The sequence below is a fragment of the Humulus lupulus genome, chromosome 6 (genome assembly GCF_963169125.1).
Source record: "Humulus lupulus chromosome 6, drHumLupu1.1, whole genome shotgun sequence".
NCBI classification, from domain to species: domain Eukaryota; kingdom Viridiplantae; phylum Streptophyta; class Magnoliopsida; order Rosales; family Cannabaceae; genus Humulus; species Humulus lupulus.
This window is the reverse complement of record NC_084798.1, coordinates 2,132,379-2,153,754: the sequence shown is the minus strand read 5'-3', so window position 1 is coordinate 2,153,754 and position 21,376 is coordinate 2,132,379. Positions and strand designations below refer to the sequence as shown.

At 27.6% G+C, this 21,376-nt stretch overlaps 2 protein-coding genes and 1 non-coding gene across 3 annotated transcripts in view; 1 reads left to right on the top strand and 2 right to left on the bottom strand.

Annotated features, from left to right (window-relative positions):
• Positions 1-84: 84 nt before the first annotated feature.
• TRNAL-AAG (transfer RNA leucine (anticodon AAG)) lies at positions 85-165 on the top strand. The gene has a single exon. It is a non-coding gene; the product is annotated as a tRNA-Leu (tRNA).
• A 1,581-nt stretch (positions 166-1,746) lies between these two features.
• The window catches only part of LOC133781364 (disease resistance protein At4g27190-like), a 43,776-nt gene continuing 24,146 nt past the window's right edge, over positions 1,747-21,376 (bottom strand). Inside the window, exons 8-9 of the mRNA XM_062220333.1 lie at positions 1,890-2,056; positions 1,747-1,787 (exon numbers count right to left, since the gene is read on the bottom strand). The gene's annotated coding sequence lies outside the window, so the exon portion shown is untranslated. The remainder of the gene's footprint in view (positions 1,788-1,889; positions 2,057-21,376) is intronic.
• LOC133783601 (disease resistance protein At4g27190-like) lies at positions 1,756-9,258 on the bottom strand. Its single transcript, XM_062223251.1, has 7 exons — positions 6,476-9,258; positions 5,893-6,339; positions 4,942-5,364; positions 3,663-4,064; positions 2,452-3,384; positions 1,880-1,973; positions 1,756-1,790 (listed from the first exon to the last, which is right to left on the bottom strand). Exons 1-7 carry the CDS (start codon positions 9,221-9,223, stop codon positions 1,756-1,758), a joined length of 5,082 nt encoding a protein of 1,693 aa, XP_062079235.1. The 5' UTR covers positions 9,224-9,258.

The following is a 21,376-nucleotide window of genomic DNA, read 5'->3' as shown; positions in this document are numbered from 1 at the left end:
GCGGGAAGTAAAGTGTTTAGTTAGTTACTTTTATAAAGCTTTTTTTTAAATAAAATTATTTAATTAAAAAATAACAGACAAGAAGTTGAGATGGCCGAGTTGGTCTAAGGCGCCAGATTAAGGTTCTGGTCCGAAAGGGCGTGGGTTCAAATCCCACTCTCAACAAATATTTTTTTCATTTTTATTCCTTTTTTGCCCTCAACACAAATATTATGGGCAAAAGTGCTACTTTGAGTTAAATTGATTTACATGTGGTCGAAGCTATAGAACATATCAAAGCTTTCATTGGGATTATTTTTACCAAAACAAAAGTGTTTTATTATCGAGTTCCAGAAAAAAGAATGTTCGAGTTTGATGGGAAAGCTATGTATTAAGGATAGAGTAATGATATGTGCACCCAAAATATGTACTCAAACATTACATACGGTGACGTATCACTGCTTTTTAAAACAGAGGATCTCAGTTTTCATAAATGTGATTGACTAGGTTAAACTGACACATTACTGTGTATAATACTTAGGTGTACATATCATTACTATTAGGAGATTTTTTTTTTGAGTAGTTGAGTTATTTTGGAAAGTGTAAATGGATTTATGATAAATGTAATATTAAACTTTTGTTAACCTTTAAAATACATATGGGGCCCACACAAATTATTAATTTTAATTTTTTAAAATTTGAACCAAACATAAGAAGGATTTTAGATTCTCATTCCCATATTTTCTTTACCGCATACCAAACACTCCCTTATAATGCACTTTTAGAAGAGAGAATATTTGACTGTCAAGCAACTTTATAAGTGAAGTTAATTCTATTTTTTTTAGCTAAGTTTACACTAATGTTGTAGTAAGTATGGTTGGTTAAAGACATTCTATTTACCATGATCTTTGTTGTTTATGAAATTGCTGCATATTGGCAACAAATATATGACAAGATATAAAGCAACTTAAATCATACATGCTCAACTTATGTTGAGCATGTATTATACGAGTGGTCCACACAGTCATCAAAATAATAATTATACTACTGTGAACAACGAATTTCATTTCAAATAAAATGAATATATGTACCACTATTAAACTATTTGAAAAAAAAAATCTAATTTTGATATAAGAAATTATGTGTTACATAAATTGAAAACAAAATGTATGTATGAGCATTTAATTTAATTGAAACTTTCAATTCTTAGGCTACTACCACAATTGAAGGAGTACTAGACAATATGAACGAAGAAGGTTTTCTAGGAGACATTATACGCCATTCTAATATTGCACTCCTCAATAGACTATCAAGCAACTTTATAAGTGAAGTTAATTCTATTTTTTTCAGATAAGTTTACACTAATGTTGTAGCAAGGATGGTTGGTTAAAGAAATTCTTTTTACCATGATCTTTGTTGTTTATGAAATTGTTGCAGATTGGCAACAAATATATGACAAGATATAAAGCAACTTAAATTATACATACTCAACTTATGTTGGTGACAATAAAGAGATGAATTAAGTAATAGCTGCATATTAGACTTACTTTACTTGTTTGTGATTTGATACATTAATTAATTATTTGTGATTATACACACTTATACATATCTAAGTGTCCCAACAAGTTTTTGGCACCTTGTGATACATACTTGTAATCAAGACAAAGTAACTCCAAATTAAAAACCAGATAAGTTAAATACAACATCACAACTCACAAAAGTATATCTAAACAATATATATATATATAGAGAGAGAGGTTGCCTTCATTTGATAGATCATAAGTTTCCAGACAAAAGGAGCAAACCATCTTCTGGACAAAAGAAGACAAAAATTATTAGCAAGATATTGAATAGTACAAAAGACAAAGAAGATGGAAGATATAACAGATCAGATCAGAACCTGTAATTACCAGCTTTGGAAAGAAGATGGAAGCTATAAGGGACACTGCAACAAAAGAAAGACCAACCATATATATCATGAGTTGAGTGAGTATCTGCATTATTATTCCATCACCACCAACCAAAATTAATCACTCAGTTATCAATTATATATATATATTCCAATTTTGATTACCATGTATTCATCTCAACTCAATCCATATATAAGATATGTATGTGACTGATCTTTTTGTTGACACTGCCTTCTCATCCATATGCTTCTTCAAATAAAGGGAGCTTTGTATCCATAATTCAGCTTCATGCATTCCCTTAGCAGTGTTAATCATTATCATCCTAATAAACAAATTAATATCACAAACTAAATTATACACAAATTATATATTAGAAGAATAGCAATAAAAGGCGTAGCATAGATAAAATCCTCTGCTCTGCTCAACTGTATTGAAACAACTCAAAGAGTGCATATACTGAATACATAATACACCACCAAATACAGCTAAGTAAAATCTTAAAAAGAAAGAGGTGTTAGAGTATACATATATAAATGCAAAAGGAATAAATGAATTAAATTACCGTTTCATGAGAGAATAGACGTCGTAATCCCAAATTGGAATTGTCCTCCCAATGTTTTCTTACAGTGGTGTTAACATCTCCCTCCCAATTTGCTATACCATCAAAAATTTTGATTGTATTAAATAATGCTGAGGTACTTATAATTCCATGTGAAAAACTCATCATACCAAGACATCCCCTCACAGTTAATTCTTCCAAATTTGGGAAGCTCATAACTTTATTTCCTGAGTAGAAGCTTTCGAGACTTGGTAAATCCTCAAGATCTAATGTCTCCAGTCTCTTGAAAACAAAGTGATGGTGTTCAGTCTCTGCTTCTATTTGGCCTTTCTCATCATGATTATAATAATCCCCATTAATAACCTCTCTCATCCTTTTACAATTAGTAACCTTTATCTGTTTCAATTGTACCAGAGTGGCTGCTGTTGAAGAGGAGAATAAATATGTCAGCCCATCGCAATCTGATACTATCAGAGTTTCCAATTTGTGGAAAGACATAAACGAAGGTGCAAAGCTCTGTAATCTGTTACATCTGTATGTATACAGAGATTTTAAATTTTGAAAGAGAATAATATGTGATGGTTGAGCATATTCTGGGTTCCCAAATACATGATTCAGCATATATGCATTCTCAATACTTAGTTTCATCAAACTTGTATTATTGATCAATTCATCACCAGGTTGTCGTTGTTGTCGATGTCCATCCACAAAAAAACCTTCTAATGTAAGTGTATGAATATTTTGATATTTGTGAAGGAATGACTTGACATCTGATAGAGCAATTGGGTTATCACAAGATATGTAGTTTACGTTAAGTTCAGAAAGGTTGGGAAATGTGGAGATTATTGAAGAAGATTGACTACTCATGATCTCAAATATCTCCTTTATTGCTTCACTCCAATCAGTGTGCAAATACTTTAGGTTAGGAAAAATTACCTACAAATTAAAACAAACAAAAAGGATCAAAAAAATGCATTGAACTAATCAATTCATTTGCAAAGAAATTATTAAAGATCTTAACTACACTACAATGCATGTTATCTTTGTATTTTAAATGTGCATTTGCAATTGAAATTATTTTTGTGAAATTAAAATTGCAGTAAGTATTTACTTTTTAAAATCATGCAATGCACACAATTGTCAAATATATGTTATGAAAAATAGATAATTAGTAGGTACTAGTCAAAAGACAATTGAGTATTATACATATATACCTTGTCTTGGAAGATACTTTGTTTAGATGCTACCACGATGTCCATTTCTTCACTAGCAATACATGCACTATTACCCATGGAATTACTTATAAATTGCTTCAGTTTAGGACAATCTCGTATATACAGTTCAGACAACAATGGACATTCAATGCCATCTCCTTCACAAAACTTTATAACGTTTGGAAGATCTTTAAGCTGAAGAGACTCTAGTTTTTCAAATATTATTGCCTTGCTTCCACCATCTGATTCCTCATCAATGACTATTACCTCTTCTATGTTCTCACATCCATATACATCTAATGTCTTGAGTTGTACAAGACTTCGAGCCATGGCAGATGATAAAAGATACTTGATATTGTTACATCTAAAGATAGTCAACTCTTTTAAGTTGGGAAATACAATCTGAAAATAAAACAAATAGAATTACACACATGCATTACTACTCACTATAAGAAACATAATTACATTACTTTTGGGTTATCCTTGGAGACTCAAATTAAATTTCAAGTGTCTTTAATTAGGTTTTATTTTTAATGACGCTTTAAGAAATTGTTCATGCATTTAACATAGAAGCATAAATTATATAATTAAAACAAAACTAAGTTAAAAGTCGAGAACCTTATAAATCATTAAATTTTCATTTTCTAATATCATATCTTATTGTATTGCCATATTTTGTTAACTCTTTTTTTTGTCCACTTACCATATTTGATGTCAAAAGTTAAATGTTTATAAACATAAGAATTAACTTAATTTTTACCATATTTTGTAAACTTCTCAAAATCTTATATAAAATCACAACAAAACTTGTGACAAAGTAAAAAAATTATGACTATAAACATATCACCATACAGACATTGTTACTAAAAAATATGTGTCTAAAACTAAAAGTATTAGTTACAATTTTTTTAATATGTTGTAACTAAATGTATTTTGGCTACTTTGTACGAATAGTCCTCAAACTGTATGTGTTTTGGCAAGTTGGTTCTCATACTTTTTTTTATTGGCAAATCGGTCCTCATACTTTTTGTTTTAATGTAAATACGTCTCTATGACTAACACCGTTAAAAAACCAATTAAAAATTATTTAACTTAATTTTCTATTAATTTTTAAGTATTAATTTTATATTTTAAGCTGTGGATTGAATTGCAAAATCAATTACAAGATGTATGCCTTCTTATTTATTTTATATTATAATGTCAGAGGAGTTTGAATATATATAATTAATAAAAAAAATTTAAATATAAATTGAGAAGAAAATATAAACTAACTGCTTACCATTCCATTGAAGAGGTGTTGTTTTGGTACAATCTTCCCTTCATTGTCACCAACTGATACTTGTTTGATGCATGAATCTTCTAAGCAAAATGTTTTAAAAACTGGAAGTTGGGAGAGGTTAAGAGTTTCTAGTTTGGCGAACAAAGTATTACTCTCTATCTCTAGCGAACTTCTTTCTTCTCGTAGTTTCCTACCTTTGAGAATGCATTCCATAGCCACACAATCCTCTATCCATAGATTCTTCAAGTTCACAAGCCTTTCAGCCATAGCAAAACAAAACATATATTTTATTCTGTTGCAGCTTAGTACTTCTAAGGATGTTAAGTTCTGTAGGTAAGGATTTGACAAAAGTTGTTGGCCTGGCCATAATGTTTCTACATTTAATTTCTTCAAAATCAGTTGCTTCAAGATAAGGAGAGAAACCTGCAAAGATAAATCTAATTGCATAAATTACTTGAAAATTATATATCATAATATATATATACTGAAAAAAAAACAAATAGTCTAGTTAATAACGAAACTATATTGTCTATTTTAATATTTAAGTGTCAATATTATTCACAAAGTATCTCCTAGAATTCAGGCTTTAACATTTTACTTATATTATTTCCCTTTTAGTCGTCAAGTATTTTGTAAATATTCAATACTTATAGTTACTACATTGTCATTCTAGTTAAGGGTAAAACTAAGGGAATTAATGATTTTATATTTTTTTGTGGGGGAATTAATGGAAAATTCCCAGAACAAAATTTTCTCATTTTCTTAGTCACCTTATAAATATTTATGTATAGTGAAATTTGTTGTGAAATACCTCAAATAGATATTTTTGTAACACTTAATATACTTATTTTAAAATATTGACAGATATATTAAAAATGCTCATAAATGCAAAGAAACCTAAAATAGAAATAAATGAATAGACTTGACTTGTTAAATTCATTAAAGAGTTACCTTTTCATTGAAGAAAGGTTCAGTTGATACAAGTATATTCACTTCCCTATGGTCAACCGATACTTGTATTGGTACAGCGGGAGAGCTAACAAGTGTCTTGAGTTCTTCTACACGAGAATTTGTTGCACAAAATCTTTGGAGGGCTGAAAGCTCAACAAGCTCAAGGTACTCTAATTTAGGGAACATACTCATTTCCAACTGAGTTTCTTCTTCTCCAAGTTTCACTCCTATCACTTCCATTGCCTTACAATCACTAACTTTTAAACTTTTTAGGTTTACAAACGTTTGAGCAACAGTAAAAGAGAACATATACTTCAAACTATTGCAGCTTTGAACTTCTAAGTTTGTTAAGTTTTGCATGTAAGAACTTGATAGAAGTTGTTCTGGCCATAGCCTTTCTATATTCATTCTCGACATAGTCAATTGCTCTAAGTTAGAGAAAGAAACCTGCAAATATTGTAACAATTTAATTTCATATAAATTACCTGATATAAAAAATTATGAAAAATATAATTTGCATAGATTTAGGCAAAATAACTATTATGTACATTATTATATAATGAGCATAGAGAGTTATACATACCGTTTCACTGAATAAAGTTAGTGAAGACTCGCCAGTTGTCTTCAGCTTGGAGCAATAGAATTGGACAATGTTTGGTAAAGAATGAAGAGACAAGGAGCGTAACTGCAAAGACTCATCAATGTTATGGGTAGCTTCATCATCACCTTCATTTTCTCCCCCATGGCTGACTATCTCTTCCATCATCTCACATTCTTCTACTATAATCTCATGAAGTAGTTTGGTAACAAACAAAGGGAACAAATTTTTTAATTTGCCACAAGACCTCACTTGCACCTTTCTCAATTCATTGAACCAGCCTGTTGGGAGTTTCCCGCCATGACATATCCTTTCCAAACTTGTTAACTGAATAAGGATCAGATGCTTCAATCTAGGAAAACCATCTTTATCCAAAGATGGAGCAACATTGTTGACATCCATTAATCTCTCTAATGATAAATACTCAGACCCTTTCACCAACGATTCAAGTCCAGATGCATTTATTTCATTCATTTGAGAGAGATTTAGGTGCAACCACCTTGATATTTCATTTTCATAATGCATGACGTATGTACCTCCAATAGAAACTCGATATCTCTCCAATGTTTTAGTGAACAACCCTTGTGGCAAAACATATTCACTTGGGACAGATAAATATAAAACTACCAGCCGTTGCAAACTCTTTATCTCAATAAGACTGGCATTTCTTCTTTCTTTCATTCTGCCTTCTTCATTTTCCCATCCCTCAAACTCTTTCGGCATATAGAGTTCTTCCATTTGTGTCAAATTTGAAATGACATTCGGCTTGATGACTTTTAAATTATCACATTCTCGTAGATCTAGCAGTTGCAAACGCCGCAATTCTCCTATTTCTTTTGGCAACAACTTAATGGAAGATGAGGAAAGATCAAGAACTTTTAAATTCTTTAACTCGCCAATCACTGCTATGTCATTCAGGTTAGAGCAATTACGTAGACATAATGTTTGGAGACATTGAAGAAAATGAAAGGATGACGGTAATGATTTTAGATATGTACCATTCACACCCAATGCTTCAAGTTGCCCAGTTAGATATGTATCATTCATACCCAAAGCTTCAAGTTGCTTAGTTTGTTCAAAAAATTCATCTGGAATTGATTGCAAATAGCAACCAGGTAAAAGAAGCAACTTCAACCTAGGACATTCCAATTTTTTAGGAAGCTCATTTAAATCATCATAGTCAAGAAAGGAAACTGCATTAGATGCTTTATGTCTTTCATGCAAAACAAATTCCTCATACATAGTAGCACTAGTAATGCTATTCATCCTTTGCTCATCTTCCTTCGCAATTAATATGCAAACATCGCGAATAACATCGTGCATCTTCACATAACTTTTACTCCTACCATCCAACAACAGACAATGAGATTTAAGTTTATCAACCAATGAATTCACCCTATTTCTTGCTTCATTCACTGTATAGATGCCTTGAAGCAAGCGGCAACCCACACTGTATCTCATCAAGACTTCCACTTCTATTTCCGCATCTTCTTTATGTAAAGCACAAAGTAATAACAATGATTTGGCCTCCCCTTCATGACTTCCAAGAAAATCGTAACTCAACCTGATACTTGCATAAACTTTATCATGCATTCCATCAATCCCTGTGAAGTTTGAACTTTGTAGTCGTTGCAATGCATCCGCCCATCTGTACAATTCCATATTGCATTTTAAAGCATGTGCCACTGTAACAATGGAAACTGGCAGGCCTGCACATTCCCCAACAATCTTTTGTGCCAAATCATTGTAATCTGGCTTTTCAACTATTTCTCCAATGATTTTCGTAAACAAACTTATAGCTTCCCCGAAGTCTAGAGCTTTAATTGAGAAAATATTACTCTCAACAATACTCATGGAGCTGCGTAAAACGTGTAGATATCTAGAGGTTAGTAGCATCTTGCACTCATCATGGATTCCAACGACATCTAGATCAAGTTCCTTCCAAATGTCATCAAGGATTAATAGAATTCCACTTTCTTGCTTCAATCTCTTTTGAAGTAGATATGCTCTTATGTCCATACTATCTGTTTCGTTGAACCTTAGATGTAGCTTTCCAGCAATATCTTGTTGAATTTCTTTTATATTAGGTTTCTGAGAAATAGTTGTCATAACCACCTTACTAAATAACTTCTCTTCCTCAACTTGTCTGGCAATTTCTTTGGCAAGCATAGTTTTGCCAATTCCACCCATTCCATACAATCCTATCCGGATCCTGTTAGCATCTCTCATAGCCACCATTATTTCCTTTAAAATTCCTTTCCTTGAATCAAAAGTCTCGTATCCTTTGGTTACTACAAATGATCTTTCCAAATGAGGATGATAAGAAATCTGCATCGAATCAAAATTGTTTTTCTCATAGACTTCGCGCACGTCGATTGACATCTTCTTTGCTTTCCTACTCAATTGATGTCGTGTCACCAAATGCAAAGCGGATCCACAATAAGAGCACACAACCTTTGCATGGTCTTCTTGGTTAAGAAATGTGTCAGCCCTTTCAGAGATTTGTTCAACGCTCGTCAGCCAGTTTTGAACATCAGCTTCAATTTCTTGACAATTATTTATCGCTGCATTGACACGATGTTGCAGTCTTTCTTTGGCAACCTTCAAATCTTGCATTTGAGTTTTGAGATTATCCACATTGTTTGTGTAGCGAAATGTATAACCCAAATGTCGAACGATGGGTTCCACTGTATACTTCACTATTTTCGCAGCAATTGAAACAACAATTTCCATAATAGCAATTGCCTTTGTACTACGAATGAAGTTGAACAACAACAAAAAATTATGAAAATAATAACATGAGATTAATAATAACCTAAAGAAACAGAGAAATAAATATTTCAAGGCACACACCTGATCAGTAGCTTGGCCAACCCCACGTTTCTTCTCTCTCTCTCTCTTTTTCCAAAAAAGTTGGTTGGTATCAGCAAATAAATTTTGTGAATTTTAAGAATTAAAACAAGATCTAATCCAAGTTGAAATTTATTTTGACTACAGACAGTAGAATACTGATGAAGACAGAATTGATAATTTTTTTTTAAATTAGGAAATTAAAGGACATGAAAGATTATAAAAATAAAAAAGAGAAATAATTTTTTTTTATCTAAACTAAGAACATTACTTGCTTGAGATCGAGAGGATGTAATTGACTGGCCAAATTCAGTTTGAGTTTAATCTGCGAAAGGCTACAATTAATAAAGGGAAATTATTAAAAGTATTTTATTTAACAAATTAAGAGCAAATAAGGAAAGGAAAGGAGCATAGGGAGTAATATACCTGACTTCAAAGTTGTTGTTGTTATTTTTTGTTGTTGTTGAAAGTTTTGGAGAGAAAGAGAATGGAATAAGAATGACTGAAAAACTCAAATGCAGCAAGAGAAACAAAAATGAGCAAATTTGATTGAGAAGATGTAATCGAGTGGGAAAATTTGATTTGAGTTTGATCTGCAAAATGCAATAATAAATAAGGAAAAATATTAAAATTATTCTTGTTAACAAATTAATTAATAACAGATAAGAAAAAGAAATGAACACAGGGAGTAATATACTTGCTATTACTAAAGAGTACTATATTTTGTTTTTTTTTTTGAAATTTTTGTAGGGAAAGATACAAGTATTGGTCAAATGCTCAAGGTCAATTCGGCTATAATTGGACATCATAACTGAATATTCAAAATTCAGTTATGACAATTGATACTCAGGACTTAGAGGTTAAGTTAGTTGCTTACCTCTCAAGTGTATATATAAAGCTCCTAATCTATCATTTTATTCATTCTATTCCTTTATGTACTGAGATATGCAGAGTAAGAAATTAGTGAGCTTTGAGAGAATTTGTATCACTGTAAAGAGAGATTATTAGAGTAAGACTCCATTGTTGTACAGATTGAAACTCAGTTTTTAATAAAGAGATTATCAAGCCTTTGGGGCAGGTTTGGCCGTGGAGTAGAGTGGTGTCTAGCCAACACTCATTCGAACCACGTATGTGTTTTGAGTTCCTCTTTATGTTTCATCTCTGTTTAGTTTTGTTACCTTGATTAAATCAGGTTTTGTTTTAGATTGATTGTTGATCAATTGTTTCTGGTTTATGGTGTGTTTTATGTTCTTGTTTTGAGGTTGTGATTGCAACAAAAGAGAATGAAAATCTCAAATGCAGCAAAGAGAAAGAGAAAGAGAAAAGTGATGAACTCTCAGAATTTCAAGTGAGAAAGAAAGAGAAAAGTTGGAAAATACCAATTTTCATATATTAATTGTTGAAATAAACCTTTTTCTTTTATTATTTATTTTTACATAAAAAAAGAAAGTGAGAAGAAAATCGACTTTGTCTGTGTATAAAATTAGAGAAGCCATGAATTATTGAATAGAGAATCTATAAAATTGGAATATAAAGATTGGACAAGAAAAGCAAGTTGTGTCTGCTATATGATAATTATATAATTAAATTCAAATTATTATATGAATAATATACTTACTTTTGATGTGTTAAACCAAGAAAGCATGATAACATAAAATTTATTAATACAATTTGTTATTAACTCATATATATTAACAAATTCAACAAGTAGAATATGAATCATAACACTTGTTAACTCTTAAATAATAGCATTAGTATACATGATATATATAAGTCGTTAAAGTTACCCATTTTGATATGAAATGCCTAGAATTCCTAAGAATTCTATAAATATACTCGTACAACTTTGATTAGTGATTTAGTAAAATTAAAAAAAATCAATCAAATTGTAAAACATGACTAAAATACCTTTGAATTTTTTTAAATTCATGAGTTTTATTTTCAGTTTAATATATTTAAATTTTATTTTGTCAAGAATATAATTTTAAATGACAAAAGAAATTAAATTGGAAATATAATGAAATACGGTTTAAAATTTTTAAAAATTAATTTGCAACCATACATACACATATAATATACATACCAAATATTGTGCATTGTAGAGTCCAAGAACTTTACTTAGCTAGTTAGATAGTAGTATAATAGTAATAGTAGTAGTATTTTTATGATTGTGAATTTTGGTTCAAACCGGGATTTAATTGGACACTCGTAGTAACACTTGTAGATTTTCTAAGTTTAACCTATAGTTTAAGAATATTAATTTTAACCTAAGGTTTGATTAATATGACTGATATTGAGGGTAATATTTATTATATTATAAGGTATAGATAGACCAAATAAGAAAGTAGCACTTGTCATGTGTATGTTTAATGATGATTAAGTATTTTTGAGGAATAAACTTATTAAGAGTAATATTTGAATATCCTAGAGTCTTTCAGCAGCTTTGAAAACGTTAGAGGACTTAGTCAAGGCTGTTTACTCAATTCAAATTAGGCTGAAAACGTGCAATTTCGTGATTAAATATTCAGCGTATGCCGATATATCGCAGCTATAGGGGGCGATATATCGCAATACGGGGATACGAAAAACACGAAACTTCGCACTATCTCCTCGGGCATGCTGGCCCAGGCGATATATTGCCTACAAGGGGTGATATATCGGCTCCTTAGTATATTTTTGAAAGTTTTTTAAAATGTTCCCATTCTTAATCTTTAACCTCTTGATAAGTCCAGCATCTTTCTGACCGAGTCTTCAGCCTCTGCTGAACAATAATTCAAATATTTTTCACTTAAAAAGCCATTATTTTTATTCAAGTTAAGTGAAGATCTTTTCATCCTTGAACTTTATAAATAGGACCTAGTACCCAACCATTTATTCATTTATTAAGCTAAGTTCAGAGGCTGCAAGTTGCTAGGTTATTATTGAGAGTGTAAACACTTGAGTTGGGGATTATAAGCTTACCAAACACTTGGGAAGTAAGGATTATAGCACATTTCGATTCGAGGTTTAGATCAGTCATATAAGTCTTCAAGGTATTCCAAAACTCTAGTCTATTTCTGTATTGTTTTCCTTAAAATTCTTATAGTTTTCTACTCAACATCCTAACTCTATTCTTTATTCTTGGTTAGGAAATCTAAGATCTTGAACATAAGGTTTTTGGTAAGTATATTTTGATAGTATAGTTCGTCCATTCTTTTCATTCCTTTTCTTCAATATACTCACCCTGTCATTAATGGTTTTTAGGAGTGTTCCAAGGTCCCAAACCTGTTCTCATATCCCAGTACATTTGGCAAGGAAAATATGATAGGTTTTATGTGTTATGTTATATGATTTATATGTTATGATAAATGTTATCTTATGATTATGTGTTATGTAACATGTTATAATATGTATGATTGTAGACTTGGGCATATGACCTGTACAACTAACAAGCCCCAATAAATTTATGGGCATATGACTTGCTTAGCTAGTAAGCCCCACAAATCTAATGGGCATATGACTTGTTTTGTTTATGGGACCCCAAGTAATAATGGCCATTATAGTATATGTGATATATGTTATGATACGTTTTAGTATATGTTGATATGAATATGATGTATATGATTTATGTGTTAGATTTTTCTTACTGGGCATTAGGCTCACTCCTTTTTATTTATATGTGCAGGAAAATAGCTTTAGTGGAGGGAAAGGTTCTTGGAAGCTTGGGGATGTGTATTGAGGCGGAATGGAGTCAATGGACCGAGAGTTCGATCGAGGATGAAGTCTTTTTTTTTTTTTTTTAATTTTATATGTATTTTTCCGCACTTTATTATGTAATCCATGTTATTTAAGATTATGTTAAGTTTTTCTTTTTCAAACAATGGGATCTCATACCCTACTTATGAATTTTATATAGTTTTAAGCCTTTAATACAGATATGTTATTTCAAATGTATGTTTTTCGTAAGTTTTATTAAAAAAAAAAATGTCTATGTATAGTTGTTGCTAATGGTCCAAAATCTAGAGTAGTTGGGTCATTACATGCATAGTAATGTGACAAATACTTTTAATATAGTATTAGATAAAAATAATGTGCAATGCACGTTTGCTTAATTTTAAAGTTACATGTATTTATTTTTTAATTTACATATAAATTTTAAATAAATAAAAAATAGCATAAAAGTAAATAACATATGTTTAATATAATGTATGATATAAATGTATTAAAAAATTATGGCAAAACATTGTCTATAATTTTAATAAAAACCCATTTCTTTTCAATATATAATATAATGAATTACAATTATATAGTATATACAAATATTTATATCAATAATCTCTACATATATGACATCTAAACACAACATTGACATAAATATATATATTTACATGGCTACATGACATATATATAAATTACAATAATATTTAAAAAGAAATTAATAATAGAATAAAATAATAATAGAAAAAGTCATAGTGTAGAGTGGTATACTATACATGCATCAACTATTTTTAATTTCTAATGTAACTCGCAATGTCTTTTGGTGAATTTGATGAAGAAAAAGAGTTTCAATCACTTGATAAAAAATAAATTATCACACAAATGTATAAGATAAAAAAATGATATGTATGACTTTATTATTTTTAAATAAATATGATTTAATTATTTAACTTGTCATATAAAATATCTTAAAAATATCCTATTTTAATTAATTAATTTATTTATTTATTTATTTATTTTTGTTGAAGTTTATATTTGTTCTAGTTTTTTAATTTGACAATGACAACAAAAGATTATATATTATATGTTTAATATAATATTAATATTATACATGGATTTTAAATTTAAGTTTGTTTCTAGTTGATAGTAGATTATTCTAATATGTGAAGTTTAACTTTAATTAAATTTTATTTAAGTTATAAAACATATGGTTTTATTATTTTTAAATAATTGTCATTGTAAAATATCTCAAAAATATCATATTTTAATTTGTTTAATTATTTATTTATTTAATTTGATTTAAGTTTAAATCATGCTTATAGTCTACCGTTAAATATAAGAATATTTTGTTATATATAAGAATATTCCGTTAAAATTAATGAAAAATAAAATAAAAAATCATTAAAATTAAGAATTTCCGTTAACTACACACTTATTATATAGAAGAGATATCTCATCCGAATTAAATGTAATTAGTTAAAAAAACATCACATTATGAAGGTCTGCCATCATGCTAATAAAAAACTAATTATAAATGTTAATAAATATTATTAATTAAACACCAACAATTTAGAGAGTTTCATTTTAATAAAAATATTTTTACTAAAATTCATAAAAATGTATAATTATAAACTGATTTACATATTATATACAAAGTAAGAGGAATAAATATTAAGTAAATATGGAAAGAATAAGTTTGAAAAGGAAATAAATTGAGCCACAATATGGTGCGATGATAATAATTATAAATATCTTTAAACGTGTAAAATAGATAGCGTAAATAATAATATTTTGTAAATATCTTATTTAAAATTAAAAAATATGTACATTGTTTTAAATTACTATATTATTATAATCTATAAAATAAAATAAAAATAAGATTAAATGAGAAAATAGAAAAAATACTTTGAAGAGATTTTAGAGAGCTACTTAATCTCTTTGAAGCTCTCATTTATATAATATATAGATATATAGATATAAATATAGATATAGACTAGGAACCCTACTTTCTCTAAAAAAAAAAAACTTTTAAATTAAAAAAGAACTTTTTTATCAAGTATATATTATAAATATTGATTAAAATTATACAAAAAATTTATTATGATATATTTTTCATTAAAAAATAAATATTGATTAAATCTAAACTTATCAACACAAAATATATAACATATATATTTATCAAAAGATAATAATATCAAAACATAAAAAGTTAAAAAAAAAGTAAATACTCATTTAGTATTATGTGTTTTATCGAAATACATACTTAGTACCTTATTTTTTCAATAATGCTCATGTGGTACCCTATAATTTGAAGTCATACATATTTGATACCGTGAATTGAAATTTTATCAATAAGATATTATCAACATGACTAAACTATCATCAATTATATGAGTTTCAAATTCAAATTTAATTTCTTTTTTACATATAATTGAGGGCAATTTGGTCAAATTGATAAAATTTTGTTGTTCAAATTTGAGTCCAATGTAATAAATATGTATAATTTCTTATTACAAAGTACTAGATAAGTATATTATAAAAGAATTTTTTTTTATTCATGTGTTTAAATTAAATTTTTGTTTCATGTATATAGTGTAAGTAAAAATTTCAAGGCACGCACCTGATGAGTAACTTGGCCAACGTACCACCTTTCTTTCTTTCTTTTTTCAGAAAAAAATGTTAAGCAATCAGCTCAATGGATTTGGTGAAATTTAAGAATTAAAACAAGGACAGACCAAAGTAGGAATTTTTTTTAACAACAAGTACAAGGGAAAAGAAAAGTCATGATACTTTTTTTTTTTTTTAAATTAGGAAACAAAAGATAGTAAAATTAAAAAAAGAGAAATAATTTTTTTTTTAAGTGAAAAAAGAAGAGTAGTTTCTTGGGAAGATGTAATAGAGTGACCAAATTTGATTTGAGTTTGATCTGCAAAAAAAGGCAACAATAGTTAATAAGGGGAAAATATTGAAATGATTTTATTTAACAAATTAAGAGCAGATAAGGAATATACCTAATTCTGCAAACCAAGCCTTAGCTTAGGTTAGCTTAATTAACAGAAAAACTTTTTCTTCTTCTTCCTTTTTGTTTTTTTGTTTTTTTTTTTTGACTAAAATGATGTTTTTTTTTTAATTTTTGTAGAGATGGAATAAAAAAGGATTGGAACAAGAATGACTGAAAAAAATCAAATGAGAGCTTGAGAAAGAGAGAGGAAGATGATGATGATGAACTGTGAGTTTCAAGTGAGAAAGACTAAATAAAGTTCGCAAAATATCACATAATTCCATGTTCAAATAAAAATTAATATCTAAAAAAATAAATAAAAAATAATATGACTACAATTATTGTGATTAAGGTGTGGACCACTAATATTATTATTACACTTCACTAAATGTTAACATTTTATTCGTCACCTCACCACCTACTATCCACAATTTTTTTTTTTATGGTAAATAACAATCACTAGGGTTTACTAATTCAAACATTGTATTATTTTATTTAAGGATAATGGCGGCAAAAATAATAAATGTTTTCAAATACTATCACTTATATATTAATTCTTTCTTTTTCGGCAAAAATACTAAATCTTTGTTAATAGTTTCACTTAAGTATTAATTCTTTTATTTTGGTGGCAATAATATCAAATATTTATTAATAGTTGCACTTAAGTATCAATTTTTTTAAATAATTTTTTGTTATAAATAAATTTTATTTTATAAAAATTATTTAAGGAATATATATGTTGCAATAATACTAAATCTCTACCAATAGTGGCACTTAAATATAAATTCAATTTTTATAAGTTTTTTTATATGCTTTTATAAATTAAAAATAATTTAAGGAATATTTACAATAATAATACTAAATCTCTACTAATATTTACCCTTAAATATAAATTCAATTTTTTAATTCTTTCTATTTTTTCTATTTAATTTTTTAGATTTTAATAATTTAAAATTAATTTTATACATGAATATTTGAAATAATTAGCTTTCCATATTAGCAAATATTTGGTATTATTTCCGTGACAAAAAAAAAGAATTGGTACTTAAGTGCAACTATTAATAAAGATTTGATATTATTGTCACCAAAATAAAAATAAAAAATTGGTACTTAAGTGAAACTATTAACAAATATTTGGTTTTTTGGCTGCCAAAATAAAAATTTGTATGTAAGTAATAGTATTTGAAAACATTTGGTATTTTTGCCGGCATTATCCCTTTATTTAACCGCACAATATTCATATATTATTTTGTTTATTTTATTTTGCCATTCAAGGAAAAGAAAAAATTGCCCTCTTGTTTGACTAAAAGGAGTTAACCACTCCACTATGATGAATGATGATTGGCATTCTCTTTAAACATCCAAAATTTTACTAATTTTTTAACTAAGTAACTTGTATTATTTTATTTAACCGAAAGAATATACCTTGACAAGAAGAAAGTGATAAGAAAAAAGAAAAAAGAAAATAAAGTGACTTATTTATTTATTTTTACATAAAAAAAAAAGTGACGATGCTACTAAGCAGGGTCATTATTGTCGCCAAAACAAAAGAATTAATATTTAAGTGAAACTATTAATAAATATTTGATATTTTTGTCACCAATATAAAAATTTGTATATAAGTGACAGTATTTGAAAACATTTACTATTTTTGCCGGCATTATATACCTTGACAAGAAGAAAGTGATAAGAAAAAAGAAAAAAATAAAATAAAGTAGACTTATTTATTTATTTTTACATACAAAAAAAAAAGTGACCATGCTACTAAGCATATTAATATTCAATAAGGAGAACGACTATAATCGTTCTTTCTATTTCTTTACAGTAGAAGGAAATATTAATATTTGAGATTAATTATATACCAAATGAGAAAGAAAAAAAATCTTCTGTTACATGAATTAAAGAATATCTACAACAAAATAATCCTCCTTCTTTTAATTTATTATTAATCATAATAAATAATAAATAACAAAAAATAGAAAATAGAAAAAATCACAAATTAGAGAAAATAGATTATTAGAAGAAGAGGATGTAATATCTCTTCTATATAACAACTAGGTAGATAAAGAAAATTATTAGTTTTAATGACTTTTTACTTTTTTTAATGTTAATTTTAACGGAATATTTTTATATTTAACAGAATATTCTTATATTTAACGATAAATTGTAAACATAACTTAAACTTAAATAAATTAAAATAGGATATTTTTGAGATATTTTATAGTGATAATTATTTAAAAATAATAAAATCATATATTTTATAACTTATATAATATTTTGTTGTCACTGCCAAATTCAAAAACTAAAACAAACATAAACTTAAATAAAAATAAATAAATTAATAAATTAAAATATGATATTTTTAAGATATTTTATGATAATTTAAATAATTAAATCATAATTATTTAAAAATAATAAGGACATATATATCATTATTTTTATCTTATAAATTTGTGTGATAGTTTGTTTTTTATCAAGTGATTGAAGCCATTTTTCTTTATCAAATTCACCAAAAGATATTGTGAGACACATTAGAAACTAAAAATAGTTGATGCATGTATATTATCTACACTGTGACTTTTTCTATTCTTATTTTATTTTTATTATTAGTTTCTTTTTAAATATTATAGTATTTTATATGTATGTCATGTAGCCATGTAAATATATATATATATGTCGACGTTATGTTTAGATGTCATATATGTAAAGATTATTAATATAAATATATATATACTATAGAACTATTATTAATTCTATTATATATATTTAACAAAAATAGTGAACCAGTTTTTATTAAAATTATAGACAATGTTTACAACTTTAAAACTAAACAAACGTGCATTGCGCATTGCTTCTACCTAATATACAAATATAGATATAAATGGTTATCATTTAAAAAAAAAAAGTCAACAAAAAAATCTTTCAATTTCTTATTATTTTGAATTACCATTAATAAATATAGTAAAAATTACTATTAATATTAAATATTAGCAAAAACAATATATTTTTGTTTCCATTTATTAGTTTAGTGCATTTAAACAATTAATTATTATTATTATTTAAAAAATAATTAATGAAAAGAAAGACTATAGTTACAGTTTTTTAGATTAGTTAGTAAGTTGTTTCCTATATTAGTGCATTTAAATAATTAATTATTATTTTTAAAAAACTAATGAAAAGAAAGAGAGCAATTACGTACAATTGTTTTCATTTATTATTTTAGTGCATTTAAATTAAAGTTTAAAAAATGGTTTTTTTTTTTTTATAACAAAAAAGGGAGGAGGGGACTACCAAGTATGACTCTCCTCTTTGGGCATTTCCATGAGAGCTTCCAACCCCTCCTCGGAATGTCCGCCAAGACCCCTTATCAATGAGGGTCGCTCCCACAAGATGGGACAGGGCCATCTGTGGGGTTCGTCATCAAATCCCCATCTGTGCCCTAGGTGAATCCATGCCCTTGAGGGAAGGTCCTGGGTGGCGAGACTGGCAGGCGTAGCCCTCGCATTTAAACTGTAGAGTCCAAGAACTTTACTTAGCTAGTTAGATAGTAGTATTATAGTATTTATAGTATTATCTTTATGTGTAACGATCTCCTTTCTTAACATACATATATATAGTGTAAAAACAAATTTTTACCTGAATATAACAATACTGAAATTCTGAATTTACAAAAACTTTATTAAACAATACATAACTAATGTTCATAACCTCAAACCATACAATACTCACAACTAAATAAAAACTTTATCTTACATACAAATCTTAATACTTTTATAAATAATTTTTGTGGCGTTACTACACCTTAACGTAGAAATGAAGATGTATCCAACCGATAAATTGAAAAGCTTTATGTAAATTACAACGTTCATGAAATACTTTTAAAGCTTTAAGTAAATTATAAAGTTCACAAAATACTCTTAATGAAATATAATTGTAAAATCAAGTTTCTCGTTTATTTATAAAATAGCATAGCAGAACTCCACTCCCTTCAGGTCAACCCCATATGTACAGTCATGTTGGCTCCACGTATACTCATCAACCATTTATATTTGGGGCCTCTTACCTACAATACAAAATATTATCTGATGAGCTAAGGCTCAGTAAGCAGAATAACTACCTCATATGCATTAAATAAACGTGCAACAAGTTATGTATTTTCTTTCTTTCTTTCTTTCACTTTCCTTTCTTTTGGGCCCTAGAGGATGCTGCTGCCGGCATTACATAGGGAATCACATTCCCACCTGAACATAAACATGATAATAGGGAATTTCTCCCTCATAAACATTCATTATATAGTGGAGTTAACCACTCCACTATGATGAATGATGATTGGCATTCTCTTTAAACATCCAAAATTTTACTAATTTTTTAACTAAGTAACTTGTGTTATTTTATTTAACCGAAAGAATATACCTTGACAAGAAGAAAGTGATAAGAAAAAAGAAAAAATAAAATAAAGTGACTTATTTATTTATTTTTACATAAAAAAAAGTGACGATGCTACTAAGTAGGGTCATCATTGTCGCCAAAACAAAAGAATTAATATTTAAGTGAAACTATTAATAAATATTTGATACTTTTGTCGCCAGAATAAAAATTTGTATATAAGTGACAGTATTTGAAAACATTTACTATTTTTGCCGGCATTATATACCTTGACAAGAAGAAAGTGATAAGAAAAAAGAAAAAAATTAAAATAAAGTAGACTTATTTATTTATTTTTACATACAAAAAAAAAAAAAAAAAAGTGACCATGCTACTAAGCATATTAATATTCAATAAGGAGAACGACTCTAATCGTTCTTTCTATTTCTTTACAGTAGAGGGAAATAATAATATTTGAGATTAATTATATACCAAATGACAAAGAAAAAAAATCTTCTGTTACATGAATTCAAGAATATCTAAAACAAAAAATCACAAATTAGAGAAAATAGATTATTAGAAGAAGAGGATGTGATATCTCTTCTATATAATAAGTGTGTAGATAAAGAAAATTCTTGGTTTTAACGGTTTTTTATTTTTTTTTAATGTTAATTTTAATGGAATATTCTTATATTTAACAAAATATTCTTATATTTAACGGTAAATTGTAAACATAACTTAAACTTAAATAAAATTAAACAAATTAAAATATGATATTTTTGAGATATTTATAGTGATAATTATTTAAAAATAATAAAACTATATATTTTATAACTTAAATAAAATTTAATTAAACTTAAATTTAATATTATATTAAACATATAATATATAATATTTGTTGTCACTGCGAAATTCAAAAACTAAAACAAAAATAAATAATTAATAAGTTAAAATATGATATTTTAAAGATATTT